This window comes from Penicillium soppii (genome assembly GCF_028829465.1).
Source record: "Penicillium soppii strain IBT 18220 chromosome Unknown utg000005l, whole genome shotgun sequence".
Classification (NCBI taxonomy): Eukaryota; Fungi; Ascomycota; class Eurotiomycetes; order Eurotiales; family Aspergillaceae; genus Penicillium; species Penicillium soppii.
Window position 1 is genome coordinate 2,115,985 of NW_026643235.1, and position 17,966 is coordinate 2,133,950.

The 17,966-nt window shown below is 48.1% G+C and overlaps 9 protein-coding genes across 9 annotated transcripts; 3 read left to right on the forward strand and 6 right to left on the reverse strand.

The window, feature by feature from the left end:
* Positions 1–386: 386 nt before the first annotated feature.
* Positions 387–856, reverse strand: N7529_006233 (NADH dehydrogenase [ubiquinone] 1 beta subcomplex subunit 9; the record flags this gene model as incomplete). Its single annotated transcript, XM_057241760.1, has 4 exons — positions 387–412; positions 474–594; positions 652–784; positions 837–856. 4 exons carry the CDS (start codon positions 854–856, stop codon positions 387–389), a joined length of 300 nt encoding a protein of 99 aa, XP_057097119.1.
* Positions 857–1,280: 424 nt separating this feature from the next.
* N7529_006234 (uncharacterized protein) lies at positions 1,281–3,114 on the forward strand (the record flags this gene model as incomplete). Its single annotated transcript, XM_057241761.1, has 9 exons — positions 1,281–1,432; positions 1,482–1,537; positions 1,597–1,668; positions 1,732–1,787; positions 1,845–2,162; positions 2,216–2,608; positions 2,661–2,897; positions 2,948–3,019; positions 3,070–3,114. 9 exons carry the CDS (start codon positions 1,281–1,283, stop codon positions 3,112–3,114), a joined length of 1,401 nt encoding a protein of 466 aa, XP_057097120.1.
* A 257-nt stretch (positions 3,115–3,371) lies between these two features.
* Positions 3,372–4,144, reverse strand: N7529_006235 (uncharacterized protein; the record flags this gene model as incomplete). The annotated part of the gene is made up of 2 exons (XM_057241762.1): positions 3,372–3,949; positions 4,000–4,144. The coding sequence occupies 2 exons, from the start codon at positions 4,142–4,144 to the stop codon at positions 3,372–3,374; spliced, it is 723 nt and encodes a 240-aa protein (XP_057097121.1).
* Positions 4,145–4,750: 606 nt separating this feature from the next.
* On the forward strand, positions 4,751–5,553 carry N7529_006236 (protein-L-isoaspartate O-methyltransferase; the record flags this gene model as incomplete). Its single annotated transcript, XM_057241763.1, has 2 exons — positions 4,751–4,900; positions 4,951–5,553. The coding sequence occupies 2 exons, from the start codon at positions 4,751–4,753 to the stop codon at positions 5,551–5,553; spliced, it is 753 nt and encodes a 250-aa protein (XP_057097122.1).
* A 116-nt stretch (positions 5,554–5,669) lies between these two features.
* N7529_006237 (DnaJ and TPR domain protein) lies at positions 5,670–7,271 on the reverse strand (the record flags this gene model as incomplete). The annotated part of the gene is made up of 2 exons (XM_057241764.1): positions 5,670–6,254; positions 6,303–7,271. 2 exons carry the CDS (start codon positions 7,269–7,271, stop codon positions 5,670–5,672), a joined length of 1,554 nt encoding a protein of 517 aa, XP_057097123.1.
* Positions 7,272–7,614: 343 nt separating this feature from the next.
* Positions 7,615–8,979, forward strand: N7529_006238 (putative mitochondrial translation release factor (RF-1); the record flags this gene model as incomplete). Its single annotated transcript, XM_057241765.1, has 3 exons — positions 7,615–7,690; positions 7,753–7,925; positions 7,975–8,979. The coding sequence occupies 3 exons, from the start codon at positions 7,615–7,617 to the stop codon at positions 8,977–8,979; spliced, it is 1,254 nt and encodes a 417-aa protein (XP_057097124.1).
* Positions 8,980–9,000: 21 nt separating this feature from the next.
* Positions 9,001–10,277, reverse strand: N7529_006239 (putative mitochondrial tricarboxylate transporter (Ctp); the record flags this gene model as incomplete). The annotated part of the gene is made up of 7 exons (XM_057241766.1): positions 9,001–9,058; positions 9,109–9,258; positions 9,391–9,648; positions 9,694–9,841; positions 9,889–10,020; positions 10,143–10,197; positions 10,245–10,277. The coding sequence occupies 7 exons, from the start codon at positions 10,275–10,277 to the stop codon at positions 9,001–9,003; spliced, it is 834 nt and encodes a 277-aa protein (XP_057097125.1).
* Positions 10,278–10,891: 614 nt separating this feature from the next.
* dhh1 (DExD/H-box ATP-dependent RNA helicase DHH1) lies at positions 10,892–12,535 on the reverse strand (the record flags this gene model as incomplete). Its single annotated transcript, XM_057241767.1, has 3 exons — positions 10,892–12,301; positions 12,376–12,448; positions 12,495–12,535. 3 exons carry the CDS (start codon positions 12,533–12,535, stop codon positions 10,892–10,894), a joined length of 1,524 nt encoding a protein of 507 aa, XP_057097126.1.
* A 411-nt stretch (positions 12,536–12,946) lies between these two features.
* On the reverse strand, positions 12,947–16,908 carry N7529_006241 (DNA repair protein SMC6; the record flags this gene model as incomplete). Its single annotated transcript, XM_057241768.1, has 13 exons — positions 12,947–13,090; positions 13,146–13,194; positions 13,243–13,385; positions 13,474–13,608; positions 13,654–13,756; positions 13,803–14,452; positions 14,508–14,573; positions 14,651–14,773; positions 14,819–14,912; positions 15,139–15,495; positions 15,553–15,812; positions 15,882–16,787; positions 16,843–16,908. The coding sequence occupies 13 exons, from the start codon at positions 16,906–16,908 to the stop codon at positions 12,947–12,949; spliced, it is 3,096 nt and encodes a 1,031-aa protein (XP_057097127.1).
* Positions 16,909–17,966: the final 1,058 nt, after the last annotated feature.

Sequence of the window (17,966 nt, forward strand, 5' to 3'; positions counted from 1 at the left end):
GGCGCGGATTGGTTCTTTGACACGATAATGGGGTTATGGGACGGGCACGTTATGGCTCTGCGTTTTCTCTTTTTTTCATCAATTTCCTGGTTGTACATTATGTCTACGGACATGGAATGATACCGACGACCTTAACTCGTTTGAGGGATTTCAACTTTCGGATACTAGCCACGGGTTTTAAGCCCAGATCAATGAAAAGCCTCCAGGTCCTTCAAACAATTATATCTTTTTGAAGTAGAACATTGTAATCTCCACTTGTTTTCGACTAAATATTCCATTTGATATTTTGACAAGTATAACTTTGAATTGCGGTATTCTATAATGATATGCGCATCCTTTACGTGCTTGATTGATCCAATCTTGAATTTTCTCACGCTTGACTTAATTTAATGAGCACCAGGGGGTTGCGCATCTGTAGAAAAAAAAATTCTGGGTTAGTAGAGCCCTGAAATGAACAATGGACTTTAACTTACATGGCAGGATTCGTGCGGGCAGGTTGCGCTCCCACTTGTTACCGCCGGGCGCAGTAGGTGCCCGGTAAGGATCGGGATGCTTCCATGTCTCCAACAACTTCTCTGTCTCACGCAGCAAAACCTGAAGAGGTAACGTGTTAGAATATGCTGGCAATTGAGTCACTTGCGATTTGCGTACCTGTTGCTGGCGAGGATCACGGACGTCCTTGTTGGCTTCGAACAGGGATCGAATGTAGACTGCTTGTCCACGCCAGATCTGGCGATGAACGGCCCAGTCAAGCGACAGCTTCAAAGACCGTCGGTATAGCGACCTATAGAGCATCAGCGAATTGATCGATGGGACGATGTTGAAGGTATATTCACGTCACAGCGGAGGTCGACATATTGCGCTCAAGTCTTGCTCCGGGTCCAGTTCCGGCCAGCTGGGGATAAAAAAGAAAGAAGAGAAACGAAAGAAAAGAAATGAACCCAAGATCTATATTGAATCAGGTATGACAACCCCAGGTGAAGGGGTTCTTGAATGCTTGAATGTGGTTTGGGGTTGACTATTCTGGGCTTCCTAATTCGTTCGACGACAAAGTGCTCAAATGGTCAATTCACGCAACCGTAGTGTAAGAAGAATAAGTCCGCCTTTGCCGGTAGGAGAGCCCGATTTACCTTGAGTCCCGATCTAATCCGAGCTTGAATCTCTCTCTGTCCTCTGTGCTCTATTATTTAGAGTTGAAGCCTTTTTTCTCAATCAAACCCGGTCGACCTTGTTCCCGGATAACTCATTTTGCGCTTTTTTCTTTCTATTCATCTTACATTATGGCTTCTAGAATCACTCTTGCGCGCCTTTCGGCCCAGCGCTTCTCGGCTGTGGCCAGGACTACTCCTCGGGCCTCAACCCAGCTCCGCAGTGTGAAGGGTCTATCTACTCTGACGCGTACCAAGGCTTCAGGCTTGCTGCAGGCCTCAAGGTAAGTTCATATCAATCCTCCGAGGCGCAATCTCGGCTCACCCGTTCAGCAATGTTTCGCGACTCAACCTTGCTCCTCTGGGAGGCTACCAAATCAGAACCTATGGTTTGTACAGTCTATCGCAGTTTTTCTTTTTATTGATTGCTCATAATGTTATGTTTCAGCCGATTCTATCGTCAAGGTCCCCAGCATGGCCGAGTCCATCACAGAGGGTACCCTCAAGCAGTTCTCCAAACGTAGGGCGCTATCTTTTGTTTTGTGGTTGAGCTTTGGAGACAAATACTGATTCTCCGGCACAGAGGTTGGTGACTTCGTCGAGCGCGACGAGGAAATTGCGACAATCGAGACCGACAAGGTGAGAACAAATTAGGAAGTCATGGTCGACGTGTCGCTAACTTTGATTTTCTGCTAGATTGATGTTTCGGTCAATGCTCCGGAATCCGGTACCATCAAGGAGTTCCTCGTGAACGAGGAAGATACCGTCACTGTTGGACAGGATCTCGTCAAGATTGAGCTTGGCAGCGCCCCCGAGGGTGGAAAGAAGGATGAGGGCGCCGAGAAGCCCAAGGAGTCCGCCCCCGCCCCCGCCGAGGCTGAGAAGCCCAAGGAGGCCGAACCCAAGAAGACTGCTCCTCCTCCTTCGGAGAAGCCCAAAGAGGCTCCCAAGGCGGAGTCCAAGCCCCAACCCGCAGCGGCTCAGCCAGCTCTTGGTGGTCGTGAGGAACGCCGGGTATGTTTTCAATGCTAGTGTGAATGGCACCAACTAACTTACTTGGGGTTTAGGTCAAGATGAACCGTATGCGTCTGCGTATTGCCGAGCGCCTGAAGCAGTCCCAGAACACTGCTGCTTCTCTCACCACGTTTAACGAGGTTGACATGTCCTCGCTGATGGAGTTCCGCAAACTCTACAAGGATGATGTGCTCAAGAAGACCGGCGTGAAGCTTGGTTTCATGAGCGCCTTCTCCCGCGCTTGCGTGCTTGCCATGAAGGACATCCCCGCCGTCAACGCCTCAATTGAGGGCCCCAACGGCGGTGACACCATTGTCTACCGCGACTACGTCGACATCAGTGTTGCGGTTGCCACCGAGAAGGGTCTTGTCACTCCTGTTGTTCGCAACACCGAGGGCAAGGATCTTGTTGAAATCGAGCAGGCCATTGCTGAGCTCGGCAAGAAGGTCAGCATAGCACAAAGGTCGCAGAATGTGGAGGTTATTGACTGTTGATTAGGCTCGTGACAACAAGTTGACCATCGAGGACATGGCCGGTGGTACCTTCACCATCTCCAACGGTGGTGTCTTCGGTTCTCTGATGGGTACTCCCATCATCAACCTTCCTCAGACCGGTCAGTTCCCACCATTCAATCAATACTTGATGTATTTTTCTAATATTTGTCTAGCCGTTTTGGGTCTTCACGCTATCAAGGACAAGCCCGTTGCTGTGAACGGCAAGATCGAGATTCGCCCGGTACGAAACCCCACTTTCAAAGCTAATAGATGCATTACTGATCTTTTTAGATGATGTACCTCGCCCTCACCTACGACCACCGTCTCCTGGATGGTCGTGAAGCTGTCACTTTCCTCGTTAAGGTACGTCACTTCCGCTTTCTCTCTCGAGCCCCGTACTAATCATATCACAGGTCAAGGAGTACATCGAGGATCCTCGCCGTATGCTCCTCGGGTAAATGACGTGAGTTTGTCGCGGTTTCTGTCTATGTTCTCTTACCCTAGAGTGGCCTTGCGCCCTTTTGTAAATTATTAGGTTCCAAGATATAAATGCCATATCAAGGAAAGGTCTTCCAGTGGGCTTTGGATATCTGTTGTTATTGTAGCATTGTTTCATTGGGTTCGGACATCAAAAATAAAAAGGCATCAGTTTGGATCTTGTACATGTAGCGCGCTTGACAACATAGTCTTGATCGTCTGATTTCAACTAAGCGCATCAAATCATGCAGTAGTCACGGATTCGCTGAGTCTCCTCTGCCGTGAAGCCTTCCAGTTGGCCCTGTTCCAGTTGAACAAGCAGGGGCGCGTCCAGTACTTCCATGAGATCCTCGACGAACCCGGTAAATTCTGATGCAAGGTCAGACAGAGGAAACATCTCCACGAGATTTTCTTCGCTGACTGGGCCTGCAGTACCATATGGAGGCGGGATTTGCGTCAAAAAGGTCGTACGGCTGACCTCCCAGTGAGCATCAATGTCAATGTTGTCCTTTTTCCAATCGTGGAGTCTTTTGATAGGTTCTGGAAAACGCGGAGCTTCTTCGATGATCGCGTGGACCATGAAACGGGCACCGAGGTCGAACCAGCGGGTCCAGGATACGTTCTCCTTTGCGGAGTGGCAAAAGTCCATGAACTGGACTGCGATATCGGACAGTGGCGTGAAGTCGGTGAGGGTGCGATCCTTGGGGGGCTCCCAGAAGCGAAATAGGTCGACTAGGTCGAAGATTCCCAGCTTGATATCTAAATCCCAGGGCAAGGGGGGTTCGATTCGGTGAACAATAATCATTCCGCGGAAGTCTGACGCGGTTAGTATAATCTCTTGGGAGAAAAGGAGATATGAATCTTACTTTGAACAGACTCCACGAGCCAGTTCACATCTTCATTTGTGCATTCCTTGCTCATCACACACAGAATCCCACTGATGGTTAGGCCAAGCAGGTAGTCGAGGATCATCAGGTCCACGTTGGCTCGGATACTGACTTGGTCCGCCATTGTATGGGAGTTGAAATGATGTCAGATGAGAGGTATTTCTAGAGACCTGGTAGGGTCCATGATGCCGTAGGTTCCCACGGCGATTGTGTCGCACTGAGTCGCGATTAGTCGACGATTTTCAACATTTTGATATATCAAGTCAATTCTGACTAATCGTATATCTCCCCCAGCCCTGGGGCCGGGCTTTATAGATCTACGATGAACAAACATATCTACCTAATCTTTAGAATATACATATTTAATGTATATATCTGTTTGTTTACTGTCTATGGTAATATTATAAAGGACCTTTGTTGGCTAGTTCTTATATATAAACTATATGTGTAACTATAGTTAGTTATAAATATTTAACGTTACACCAAGTTAGTTATATAGTGATATGTAGGTTTTTGTATCTAGCACGTATATTTATAGCTCCAGCGCGCACTAGACTATATTAGACTATATCGGTATAACTTATCTATATATACAAATGTTATATAAGTGAGTACATAGGGTTTGATAGAATATCACGTGGAATAGTGATGCGGACAGTATGTCGTCATTATATATAGATATACAACTACGGTGTATACCTCACTTCACCGCGCTACATCATCTCTTCATATGTTCCGTCATTTACTCAACATTCGCAACACTCGCAAAACACAGACCATGGCGTGGTTCTGTTCTGGTTCCACTAATAATGAATTAATTGAGAACCTATTCAAGGCTGGATTGATTGAACACGAGCGAGTGAAAGATGCCATGATCGCAGTGAGTGATAGTAAGAATGGAAACAAGACACGAGCTAAACTCGATTTAAGGTTGATCGAGCCCACTATGCGCCATCTCGGCCATACTCAGACTCACCTCAGCCCATCGGACATGGGGCCACCATATCAGCACCACATATGCATGGTCATGCATGCGAGTATCTGATCGAGTATCTCAAACCGGGTGCTCGGGTCTTGGATATTGGATCTGGCTCAGGATACCTGACCCATGTTCTAGCGAATCTGGTGACCGGCGCTTCCGAAAACGCTGCTCAGGGACAAGTGATTGGAATTGACCATATATCCGAACTGACTGACCTGGCTCGTAACAACATGAACAAGTCTGAAGAAGGAAGTGAACTCCAGTCCTCGACGAAAGTCAGTTTCATCACGGGGGATGGACGCCTGGGATGGAAAGAGGGGGCGCCATATGATGCGATCCATGTTGGCGCGGCAGCTGAACAGCTTCACCCAACTTTGGTTGACCAACTGCGTGCTCCTGGAAGACTATTCATCCCGGTGGAATCGGAGAACGATGGTAGTCTTAGCAGGGGTCAGTACATCTGGGTGGTTGACAAGAAGGAAGATGGTTCCGTTCACAAGGAGAAGGTCTTCCAGGTCAGCTATGTGCCTCTGACAGATGCTCCAAGATGATCTTAATACTACGAGTAACCCGAAACAAAACAAAACAACAATAATAATACAATAGTCAATTTGCTCTCGGAATTCGACAATGGATATTTAACTCCTGACACCTTTGTGATAATTTCCTATCGGAAACCGCCAGGGAATTTAAATCCTCCTTGGAACTGTGGACCGCCCTGCTGGAAGAAGAACTGCTGACCGCCACCACCACCACCGAATGGATTGCCTTGGAACGGATTACCGCGTTGCTGCTGGGACTCAGGATCATTGGGATCGTCACCGTTATCAAACCTTGTACGGAGTTCAGAATCGGACAGAACCTCGTAAGCTTCATTGATCGCCGCCATCTTCTTCTCCGCTTCCTCCTTAGTCACACCCTGAGAATGAGCCTTATCTGGGTGGTGCTGTTTTACCAGCTGGCGATAAGCTCGCTTGATTGTGCGATCATCGGCGTCACGGCTGATGCCCAGGACCTTATAGTAGTCCTTCTGCTTGGAACGTTTGAGCAGAGTTTGGGCCTTTTGATGAAGAGACTGCACTTCCTGTGAACCGGGGTGGTGGTCCTTTGCCGAGTCGAGTGTTCGTATGGCGTCCTCGAATCGATCCTCGTCTATAGCGGTCTGGGCTTGATACAAGAGACCGGCAAGTGAATGAGGGACAAGCTGGAGAGCTTCAGTACAATAAGGGCCAGCTTTCTTGATCATATGCATCTACTGAGGTTAGCAGTGAGACCTGAAATTTTGGTTAATAATACATACCTCGCGGTAAGTTTCACAGGTCTTTTCGACCAAAAATGTGTAGAGATTGTTGGGCGCCAGACGATGGATATGACCAGCCTCTCGTGCTTCTTCAACATCGATCTTGGTGTCTGTAATTAGACCGGTAGACTCTTTATCACCGACCAAGAGATTGGCCGCATTGCTGAATTTGCGCCCGTCTAGAGCGGCATGTAATTTCTCCAAGCGCTTGGCGAGCTTCCGCTCACTTCGATAGAGACGGTTGCAAGGGGTTGAGTCGGGATCGGTATGAAGGCATTTGCGGATTTGAGCAAGGCCACGTTCACTGTCACCCAGAGAGTAAAACAACATAGAGGACATCTGTAAGTGGGGCTCGACTAAGCTGGGTGACATTTGCAAGACATGCGCCAAATCGCTAAGACCTTCTTCTGTTTCGCCTCTTTCAAAGTGGCAACGAGCTCGAGCCTGTCGCAGTGGAAGTGCCGTGTTTGCTTTCAGGATGGCCACATTTGCCTCCGAGACACAGGTCTCCCAGTTGCCTTGCTTTTCGGCATTGAGAGCCAAAACGGTTGCATCCCTTGCAACCTCTAGTTCCTTGTAATCATCCGTAGACTTCTTTCCAGCCCGCTCAAGATCCCGTAGGGCCTCTTCCCAGTGCCCAGATCGTGCCTTGAGGCGGGATCGCTGTAGAAGGGCGCCCTCAAAGTCTGGCTTCAGCTCCAAGACACGATCAAAGTCACTCGAGGCCTGTGAATTTTTACCAATAGACAAATAAGCTGCGCCTCGTTGGAAGATAGTAATATAATTGGTTGGGTCGCGCGACACTGCGGCGTCGAAGTATGTCACGGCATCTCGGGGTGAGCCCTGCGCAAGATGGGCTTTGGCGGAGGCGATCAATTCAGAGAGGGGTGTATCCGGAGGAATTTGAACAGCGTATCCAACTGAGAAACAGGCCAAAAAGGCTGTGAGCAGCTCCAAGGACGCGAGCATATCGGAGTAGCGGGAGAGTAGCGGAGCAATACAACGGGGGATTTGAAAGAGGGTCTCTCTATAAGTGAAGGGAAATAAACATAATCCGAACCCAAAAACAAGGGTTGACAACAAATATGCAAAAATAACTTAAAAGAAGGCGAGAGGCTACAAAAGAGAAGAACGTGTTTTGAAGTTTAAAGAGACAACATATCGCATTTGTCGCATACGTCGCATATTCCGTGGCCTTTACTGGTAACGTTCCGATACCGTCATGTGACACTCTGTATTGAAATATTTCTCAGCTTCCAAAGCAGATCTCTTGTCGACCCTTTTTTTGTTGTTTTGTTTTTGTTATTAAAGTATGCTCGGCTTCAAATCAATATGTGGAAATTTATTGCGACCTAGGCTTTTGAATCCTTTGCGCGCTTTTCATTCTGGTAAAATTGAAATTGTGCTCTATGCTGGAAGAAAGAAACAACAATGATCTAACGCCACATAGCATCGGATTCTGCCGTGTCCCCAGCTCTCTTAACCAGAGCAAGCCTACTGGTAGCCGAACATACAAAGCTTTCAGATCGACTGGGAGAGTCATTTGATGCTAAAACCGCAAAGCGAGTCGGGGAATTGGCACCGGTTGCCAATGTCTTGAAAGAATGGAATAATGCCAATGATGTATGATCTGGATAGCTTGATGCCACTCGCAGATTACTAATTCTTTTAGTCTATTGCCGAACTCAAATCTTTATTAGAAGACCCTAATACCGATGCCGAACTACGGTCTCTGGCAACAGAAGACCTTGAGAGCAGTCATGACGCCTTACCATCAATTTCGGACCGATTGAAGAAGTCCCTCATTCCCCGACACCCCTTTGCGGATCTTCCTTGCTTGGTTGAAATTCGACCCGGCGCGGGCGGAGATGAAGCCGGCTTGTTTGCCTTCGAACTGCTACGAATGTACATGGCCTTTTGCTTCCGCAGGGGCCTCCGCCCAACCATTTTGAAGCAGGACACTGAGGTTGGGCCGTCAGAAGACCGTCTCAGTGAAGCGGTGATAGAAATTGAAGCCGATGGGGCGTACGATCTTCTACGAACGGAGTCTGGGGTGCATCGGGTACAGCGGGTGCCTGCAACTGAGACCAAGGGCCGCACCCATACCAGCGCTGTCAGCGTAATGGTCTTGCCGAGTTTCCCGGAGACCGGTAGCGAGATGGATAATGCTTTGAATTTCGAAGACCCAACCAGCGATTATTACATCGATCCCCAAGAGGTGCGAATTGAAAAGATGAGAGCTGGGGGTGCTGGTGGGCAACACGTAAACAAAACAGAGTCTGCCATTCGACTGACCCATATCCCAACAAACACGGTGGTTTCCATGCAAGATGAGCGGTCTCAGCAAGCCAACCGCAGAAAGGCTTGGCAAGTGCTGCGAGCAAAGCTGGCTGAAGCCCGCCAAGAAGCCCGAGAACAGGAGCTCGTGCAGCTCAGACGAGGCATCCTCGGTGGTGTGGCGAAGATGGGTCGAGGCGATAAGATTCGGACCTACAATTTCGGTCAAAGTCGTTGCACCGACCATCGCACTGGTATCACCATTCACAACTTGGACGGCGTTCTGGACGGAGGTGACGGTTTGGATACTGTCATGGAGAGCGTGCGGACCTGGATGAATAATAACGATGTTGAGGGCATGATCGCTGAGGACATGGCAAAACAAAAAGATGTAAAATAAAAGATACCATTCACTCTAATTCTATAAATACTTCCGCTCTGGATCCATGAGATCTAGAGCATCCATAGCCTTTTCATACCTGTGAAATAGTTAGCAACCAATTTTTGTGTGTTTGACGCTGGTACCAACATTGTAAACACAATTCCTCCACTCATGATCAGTCTGGCGAGACGTGGCATAGCGCCAGACCACAAAGTGAATACACCTTCATCCTTGACGATCCTGGTTGCGCAGACAAGACTGTTCTTGTAGTGCTTGCTGGCCTCGAGCGATTGCATTCTGGCTTGTGTCAGTACTAGCCAGTGGCATTTAAGGGTATTGCATACCTTGTTTTGACCGTGTCCAAAGGTTGTGTCACATAACTGTTCACGTTAGAAAAGCCTCTAATTCTTTTGGCGATGAGCGACTTACACAGTGATTAAACCTGCCACTCCTCCAATGCCGAAAGTGCTGACAGTACCCAGCTTCTCTCCCGGTGCTGTGTAGCCCTCTGCAAGCTGCTTTAGTGTTGTATAAGCTGTAAATCGGGTTGCTGAGTTAGCAGCCTGTCTCGCTGTAGTAGGAACAAAGCCCTGGAAGAAGCCTTTGACGCCTCTCTCCTGGAAAATAAGCTTGCTACCATGCAAGAAGCCCCGCATGCGAGGGTTGGCGGACTTGCGGTCGTCGATCCTGATCTGTCAGAAAGGTTTATTAAATAAGAATCAAGGAGCTCACAGTTGGGTCTTGATGCTCTCAAAGGGAGTAACAGCGAAAAGCGATTCGGTGAATCCAGCACCGAATCCAGCAACAACCGTCCTTGGTCCCGAGATCTTGCCGTTCTCATCCTGGAGAACCGATTTGATAGCATCGAATGCAACGAAGCCTAGAGCATGTCAATATCTGCTAGTCCACGAATTGCGGTAGACGCACGAATTCCGGCTTTAAGAGAGTTTCCAATAATCAGTGTTGTACATCCTGCGTACCACTGGCTCCCGAAGGGTGGCCATGGTAGCTTTTGGCCCTGGGTAAGTTGGCGATTGAGCTGTGTCCGGGTCTTGGCGACTGAAGCAGTTAGTGGAGTTTGTAGTCAAAAGGAGGCGGGGAGTCGATACATTCGGCCGGGTATGTGATCGCTGTAGCATTTATGGTTAGCTTATTGTTGGTAGGGGGGTTGAAGCACTTACCGATCTCCACGGCTCCGGCGGTGGACCCCGCAAGAATGGAGCGGAGGGCACTGGGCTATCAATTGTGAGTAAGTAGAGATTTCGGGGGCAGATATAACCAACCTTAGCCTTCTGATCCTTATTCGCCGTCGCCATTGTGAGTTGGTACAAAGAAAGAAGTGCGGCCGCCGAACCTCGGAGGTCCGCATATAGGGCCTCCTGCACGTGCCATTTATGCAGATCATCAAGTGTATAAGCACTACCTACTATACTACACGTACACATTGATTTGGAGGGGATGTTGTCAATTCACTAGCTAAAATCTATTTGGATCCGTATAGCGAGTGCTCCTCCAGTTTTTTTGTTGCTTTTTTGTTTGGTAAAAGGTTACTCATACATGTATGCATGAGATTGGGGAGGGCCAGGAGTAACAGGTCTGGCGCAAAGGTGAATCGTCACTCGTTGAGAGCGTAGAAGAAAGCGCTTCTCCGAATTCCGTGGAACGCCATTACTCAAAAGACCCAAACATGAACGCCATTTGCCCTGCATCCCGAATTTCAATCGAGAAAAGAAGAGCGCAGGCGCCAAAAATGCATGAGTATCACACCAATTCGAACGACTCAGAGGAATTGGCCGGAACAGGGAGGAAAACATATGATACACGCGTTGCAGCTGCCCAGAGAAGGAAGACATTTTGAAAACGAAAATCGAGGGAGAGGGAGAGAGGGGTGGGAGGGAAAGGAAAAAAAGCAGATGGCAAGGTTGTGAACTTAAGACTGCTGGGGTTGTTGCGGTTGCTGGAAAGCCATCCGATTATCATTAGATGGTCCGCGACGTTGCCCCTGTCCACGACCACGATAAGACCCGCGTCCCCGGTTATTGTTGTTGTTGTAGTATTGACCCTGCTGTCCATTCTGGTGTTGGGCTTGGTTGCTTTGACGACGAGGTTGACGGCTGTCGTTGGTGGTCATTGATCCGGCACCAGCTTGAGGGGCAGGGTGGGAGATGGGTCGAGGAATATTTTCCGGAGAATCGTACACATAAAGCTTTTTATCAATATTCTGAGGAATGGGCTGGATTTCGGTGCCTAGTTCCTGTTCAATCTTGTACAAATTGAAACGATCCTCCCAGTTGATGAGGTTGATTGCGAGACCCAAGTGGCCGAAACGGCCCGAACGACCAATACGGTGAAGATATGTTTCCGCGTTTTTGGGGAAATCAAAGTTGATCACAACGTTGACCGCTTGAATATCGATACCACGGGTCAAGAGATCAGAGCAGACCAGGTTGCGGCAGACACCGTTGCGGAAATCATGGAACACGCGGTTACGGTGTTGCTGAAGCATCCGAGCATGAGAGTAAAAGCAAGAATAGCCAAGTTCGGTGATTTTCTTGGCCAGCAGCTCCACGCGGTTAGTCGAGTTACAGAAAATGATCGACTGGTTAATCTGGAGCTTGGAAAACAGAGTGTTGAGACAGTGGACCTTTTGCTTCTCTTCGACGAATGCGTAGTATTGCGTGATACCGCGCAGAGTAAGTTCGTCCATGAGGTTAATCTCATAAGGGTTGCGCATGTGCTTGTCTTTGAATGACTTGACAATCATAGGGAAAGTGGCACTGAAGAGCATAACCTGACGGTCCTTGGGGTGGAATGACATCAGTTGCTCAATGACTGGGGTGAATTCGGGAGACAGCAGTTTGTCTGCCTCATCCATCACAAATGTTGGGCATTCGGAAAGGTCGGCAACACCTTTACTGGCCAGGTCCAGTACTCGACCGGGAGTTCCCACAAGGATGTGAACAGCATCATTCAATCGCATAATGTCGTCCATTAAGCCAGTTCCACCGGTGGTGACCATGACATTGATACCAAGATGTTTGCCGAGCGTCTTGCAGACTTGTGATGTTTGAAGAGCGAGCTCTCGTGTGGGAACCAAAATCAAGGCCTGGGTCTTCGTACTTTTGGGGTTGATACGCTCAAGGGTGGGGATAACAAAGGCAGCTGTCTTTCCAGTGCCATTCTTAGCTCGAGCTAGAATGTCTCGTCCGGTGAGGGCAACTGGTATCGTCTCTTCTTGAATAGGAGATGGCTTTTCAAATCCAGCCTCGAAAATTCCCATCATAAGTTCACGTTTGATGTAGAAGTCCTCGAACTCGAGACCTTTTGTGGCAGTGACATCCTATACGAGTTAGATTGGAATTTTGGATCTCATATGTGAGGGAGGGAGAGAGAGAGAGAGAGAGAGAAACAAACCTCAGTCTGTGGGCGAGCATCTTTGGGAGGTAGATTCAATGAATCTTGCAATCTTTGTTGTGGGTTTGCTTCCCTAGTCAAGTTAATACACGGGACTTAATGGGATTGAGCTGCCTTACAGCTTAGTATTGCTGAGTTGTGCAGCAAGCGCGTCAGCCATTGCGAAGGTTAAAGGTAAAAGAAATAGGCGGGGAGGAGTAGAGAGGAGGTGGACGGGGAGTCAAGTTGCCGAGGGTGTATGTGAACTGATGATTGGAAGGGTTGTAGGGGGGGTAGATTCGGGTGTTCAGTCAATGAAAGAAGCCTGTGAAACGGATCAAAAAAGTTTTTGGCAAAAGGAAATTCTTTAGACGCCAAATGAATAAATTCACAGATGTGTGTGATAAGAAGAGGTTGTTTGGACTGATAGGTGGAGGATAATGGCGGGGAGAGAAGAGGTTTGAGGTAAAGTGAAGCTAAAACGTCCCACTGGCCCAGGTCACGTGGCATATATTGAACAACTTCGATAGTAAATTGAGATTGGGTATTCGCTATTCGCTTCATATGGTATTCGCTAGTTATGTACAAAATCTCACTGAAAATTCAATCTTGTTTGCCCCCTTTCAGGTGCAGCCAGTTCTTTGACCACCACATCTGGAGAGATCGTGATGTCTGTCTTTGATCCCGGCGTAATTAATATAAATTGGCGGCCAATTGACCGTCTGGCTGCAACCATCTACACAAGTTAGTGTCATGGTATCAAAGTAAATGGAGAAGGGAAGGAAGCTTACCAGCATGTCAATGGACATCTTTCGATTAATATGATCCATATACACATCACTAATGTTTGTTTAGTAAAATTCAATCCAATGGGGAGGTCGAACTTACAACTCGTCTAGACAGCGGATCGGAGATCCCATGGCTTCCCAGAGGGATAGCAAAATACAGACCTGTGAGAAGGATTTTTCACCGCCAGAGAGCGTCTTTGCGCCCCGTCCAGTACTATCGTCTTTCGTAATATCGGGTTCAACCTAAATCAACAATTAGATACGAATATATAAGAAAAATTAGTTGTATACTGGAAGAGGAACTTGCCTGGAGATCCAACAATTTGTTGACGTGATCAGTGAGCAGACGACCACGGAAACTCCTCTCGCTGAGAAGGTAAGTGAATTGGGCCTTGGCCCGAGACGAAATATGGGATCGAAAGATCTCCCATCGCTTTTTGCGATTACTCAAGGTATCCTTAAGGCGCTGGAGAACGTTAGATGTGACCAAAGAAGTAAAAGAGGAACCTACGTGTGCCAATGAGGACAGCTCCTCAACTTGAGACGCGGCTATTGAATATGCTGTCGCCGTTTTGGCTGCCTCGGCCGCAATCTCCGCGCGAGATGCTCCCAATCTATCGTAGTTAGTATTGAAAAGAAACATAAAATGAGGCAACATACTGCGTATTATAACGATTGATATCTCGTTGCAGGGTCTCCAACTTTCTTTCCAGACTTGACGAAGTCTCCCCTTCGTCCACAGGCACCCGATCGGATACCATGGCGGCTTTTTCGTTGTACTCCTCGACTCGTGCTTGTACTTGTTCTCGTTTCTGGACGAGGTTGGCTCTTTGTGCTTTGTCGTTGTCAATAAGTCCAATGGCGGCGTTTTTATGGTCGTGAAGCGTCCGCCGTTTATTCTCCACGACATTCTTTTCGCTCTCAGCGACATTCACTTTCACTTTCAAGGCGTCGAGGGCTGTTGTCTGTGCATTTATTTCTCGCATGATCTCTTTAAGTGTTTGCATTTTAGCAGTCATCGCAGCCTGAGCATCTCCGTAAGAACCTTCATTGAGCTGCAATTCGCTCTCAGCCTCCTTGAGAGCTTCTTGGAGGGCGTCGATGCTTCCATCGTCGGCGTTCTCTTTGTCAAGGGCTTCTCTAAGCCCCTCAGCGTGGTCTTCGGCTTGCTGCATAGCCAAACGCAGATCATTCTGGATTCTGGAGTGCCGAGCCAATGCCAGCTTACACTTATCCCGGCGTGAGCGAGCGGCGACTGCCTCTTTCTCGAGATCCCCCAATTGACGCTCTAGGTCCGCGACGATTTCGCGCTGTGCACTGTTTTGAGTAAGCATCATGTCTTGCGGAATAAGTGAGGTGACCCACCTGATCTGCAAGGCAGAATCGAATTTCATCCTTGGACCCCTGGTCCATGCGGCAACTGGAGACTGGCTGGGTTCACCGGTTCGGGTGTATGAAAGATGAAAACCTCTGCGTCGATCTCTTGAGTCTATACAGTAGCAGCGCACCACATTTCTAGGCCGTGCGCCGTCGAAGAGCGTAGTAGAAGCTGTTTCCCGATCCTCTATCAGTAGCATCTGGTCAATTCCATTGTTGATAATCAGTTGTCGCCGGACCAATTCGTTATCAATCTAGCAGGTTAGCGCCGAGCTGCGCAAAAGTGCAGTTTGACATACCTGAAGCGTCCTCAAGACTGTATCGAATTGAGGGTCTGGTTCTTTTCCTGTTGTGTCTAAACGACCCCCAGAGCCAATGAAAACCGGGAAGTGGCTATTAAATATAAGCGCGAGTTCAGGGACGAAAAGGCAGGGACCAGAGGGGAGGCCTACACTTTCAAACGCCCCATGATTGCTAGAAGGATATTTGAGTCCCTTTTGGATGACACAATAAAACCGTTGAGTGCGCCACCAAGCACATTCTCCAGCACCGATGACCACTTTGGCTTTAGAAGTGTGACATGGTCGCAGATTGGCCCGACCGGGGGGACTGAAATGACCGCTCCTTTTGGATTTCTCTGAGCAAGGTAGGTATTTTGGGGTGCCTGCCTGTCCGCATTTCTCCGCCTTGTCTATTGAGGTTTTCCAGTTGACTTTTGGCCTGTTCGATTTCCTTGTTTTTTAATTCAATCGGCTGCCATGCTTCTGAATCTTGCCTTTCAGCAACTTCAGCCTCGCTATGTAGGCCAGCGGCACCATTGCGGTGCTCATTGTATGTATCTTTGGCCATGGAAGCGTCTTTAACGGCCTGCTCCCACTCATTTTCTTTGCGAGCGTAGCCCCCATTGCTGACCTCAGCCAGGCGCTGTTTCTCGCTGTCTATCTTTTTTGGGTTTCTTCCATCCGCTCTCTTGCTGCTTTGACATGATCTCGGATTTGTCGTTGTTCGACCTGTATCGTTAGATGGAACCTACAAAAAGAAAAAGGATTGAGAAAGATTGGGTACCTGGAGCTCGGTTCTTCGGGCCAATTCCTCGGCTTGTCTCTCTTTGACCTCTTTTTGAGCTTCTTCGGCCTCTTTGAATGCCACTGCAGCTCGCCAGGCATGCTCATCGGCGGCCGTTCCTTCGGTTTCGACCTCGTCGAACAAGGTATCAAACCGTGTGAGGTCGGACTCGGCTTCGGCGATCTTTTGGTCGGATATAGCGATGGCGTCGGCGAGTTCAATCACCATCTGAAGAGTTTAGAAGAAATAAAGAAGAAAAGAGGAACGATTCTGGAGATAGAATCTAAGCAAACATACCCTTTCCTGCTCTTCAACCTGGGCCCAAGCCATCTGGCTTCGAATACTCCTCACCTTGGCTCGCAGAGAATCATGCTGGTCGGATGCCTCCAGCTTTTTCTGAGCTCTGACCTTGCGATCTTCCAAGATAGCTATATCCGTCGCCGATGCCCGCAGCTTCTCTTCGATCTGATCCACCGACTCCTCTATTAGCCGGTAATCTTGATCCAGCTGTTCAAGTTGGACGCCCTTGACGAAAAACTTGTATTTCTCCGCCGGGCTGGATGTGCTGAGGAATTGACGGGCCATATCCTGGGACAGCACATTCATGGGATTATCGATCTGGAGCGAAAAGTAGTCTGTGATGGCGTCCAACTCGGCTTTCTTTGTCGAGACAATCCTTCCGTTCTCGGCCTTGATCTTGAATTGACTATTTCCAGCGGTGTTGAAATGCCGTTCCACGACGATAGATTTACCATAATCATCCGACATGTAGGCGCCGTCACCTTGATTCTTGATCCGCACGATGATTTGTGCATTTTCTTTGCCTTCTTTGATGAAGCTTTTCAAGCTTTGGCCGCGATTGGTGGCAGCCGCTTTACCTCCCAAGCAAAGAACGATCGCAGTCAGGATCGCACTCTTACCACTGCCGTTCTTACCAACAATGAAATTAATCAAAGGGCCTAACTCTATGTTGAAGTGGTCATGGCACATGAAGTTGTAGCATTCGACGCGTTCGAGGATTCCATGCTCGGCGGGCACGTTGGCCTCTTCGATGTGGTGGGAATATTTTTCTTGAATTATTTGGGTTTGCCGAAGTTCGAGCTCATCGTCAGAAAGAATCTCATCATCGACAGCGAGAAAGTTTGGCGCAGCAGCAGGAGATGAGCCTGAGCCTGATAAACCCGAGTTCGTTCTCTGTCGCTTCTAGAATCTTGTTAGCAGAGCGCAAGTATTATCTCGAGGATATTAAGAATCTTACCGAACTCATAGACCCATCAGTTTCCTCTGAGTCCTCAGACACCTGAACACGCTTCAATGAAGGCATTTTTGCTGCTGATGATCTCTCAGAGCCCCACGATAAGTCGATAAGTCGATGATCGCGCGTGCCCGCGTTCGCGTCACTTAGTAATCAGATCTTTGGTTCACCTGGCACACTGATTCCTAAAGAGGCTCAGGTATTATCCAAGTCTTCAGGTCTTCAAATATTTGTAGCTTGAAATTTCATGTCGAGAGAAACAATACGTCTAAAAAGGATTGAGAAAATGATGCTTGAAGTTTTGTTTTCTTTGTTGAAGATTGTGACAAAGAATGAAAACATTAACTGGAGGCATCTATAACTACAGAGTACACATTATGTAAGTATAGCCAACGTATATACATTGTTATATATGTTACAATCTCACCATTTCACAAACTGGCTCTCAGTCCCCAACCTTCTCTTAAATCCCCTTGAGACCAGGTTGAAACTTCTACATCTCTTTCACATCTGCCTTGTATCCCTCATTATGGAACCACCTAAACAAGTAGCCCATATCCTTCATCATAGCCATCAACCCAGCACCAAAGATTCTGAATGTAGTCGGTAGCGATTCCCCCATCTGCTCGTGAAACATTTTGCAAACTGCTCATAACTCAATTCATCACCCGCCAAAGAAAGCGCACAGCCTTGATACGGTGCTGGACTCAAGAATACCTCTGCAGCCACAGCCCCAATGTCATTGACAGCCACCATTTGCTATAAGGGCCCCCTTCAGTGACATCTTGACACAAGTTGCAAAGACCTTGCCGATAGAGTCCGGGGTTAGGTTCTCGTAGAATGCAGTTGGTTTGAGGATTGTTCATGCCATATTGCCATCGTTGGTCTTTTCCAAGAGGTGCTGCTATAGACTGAACATTGCGTGTTACAGCTAATATCTGGAAGGGCGCATCTTGCTCACAAGGTTCTTGATCAAAGACCCGCCTTATTTGCCAGTGGCACCGGTGATGAGAATCGCAGTCATGGTGGAACGTAGTGAAAACACTGATACATATATTGAGATTGCCCTTTTATATAATATATGCAGAAAAGGATCAGGAAAGAAATGATCGGGCCAAGGCAACCCG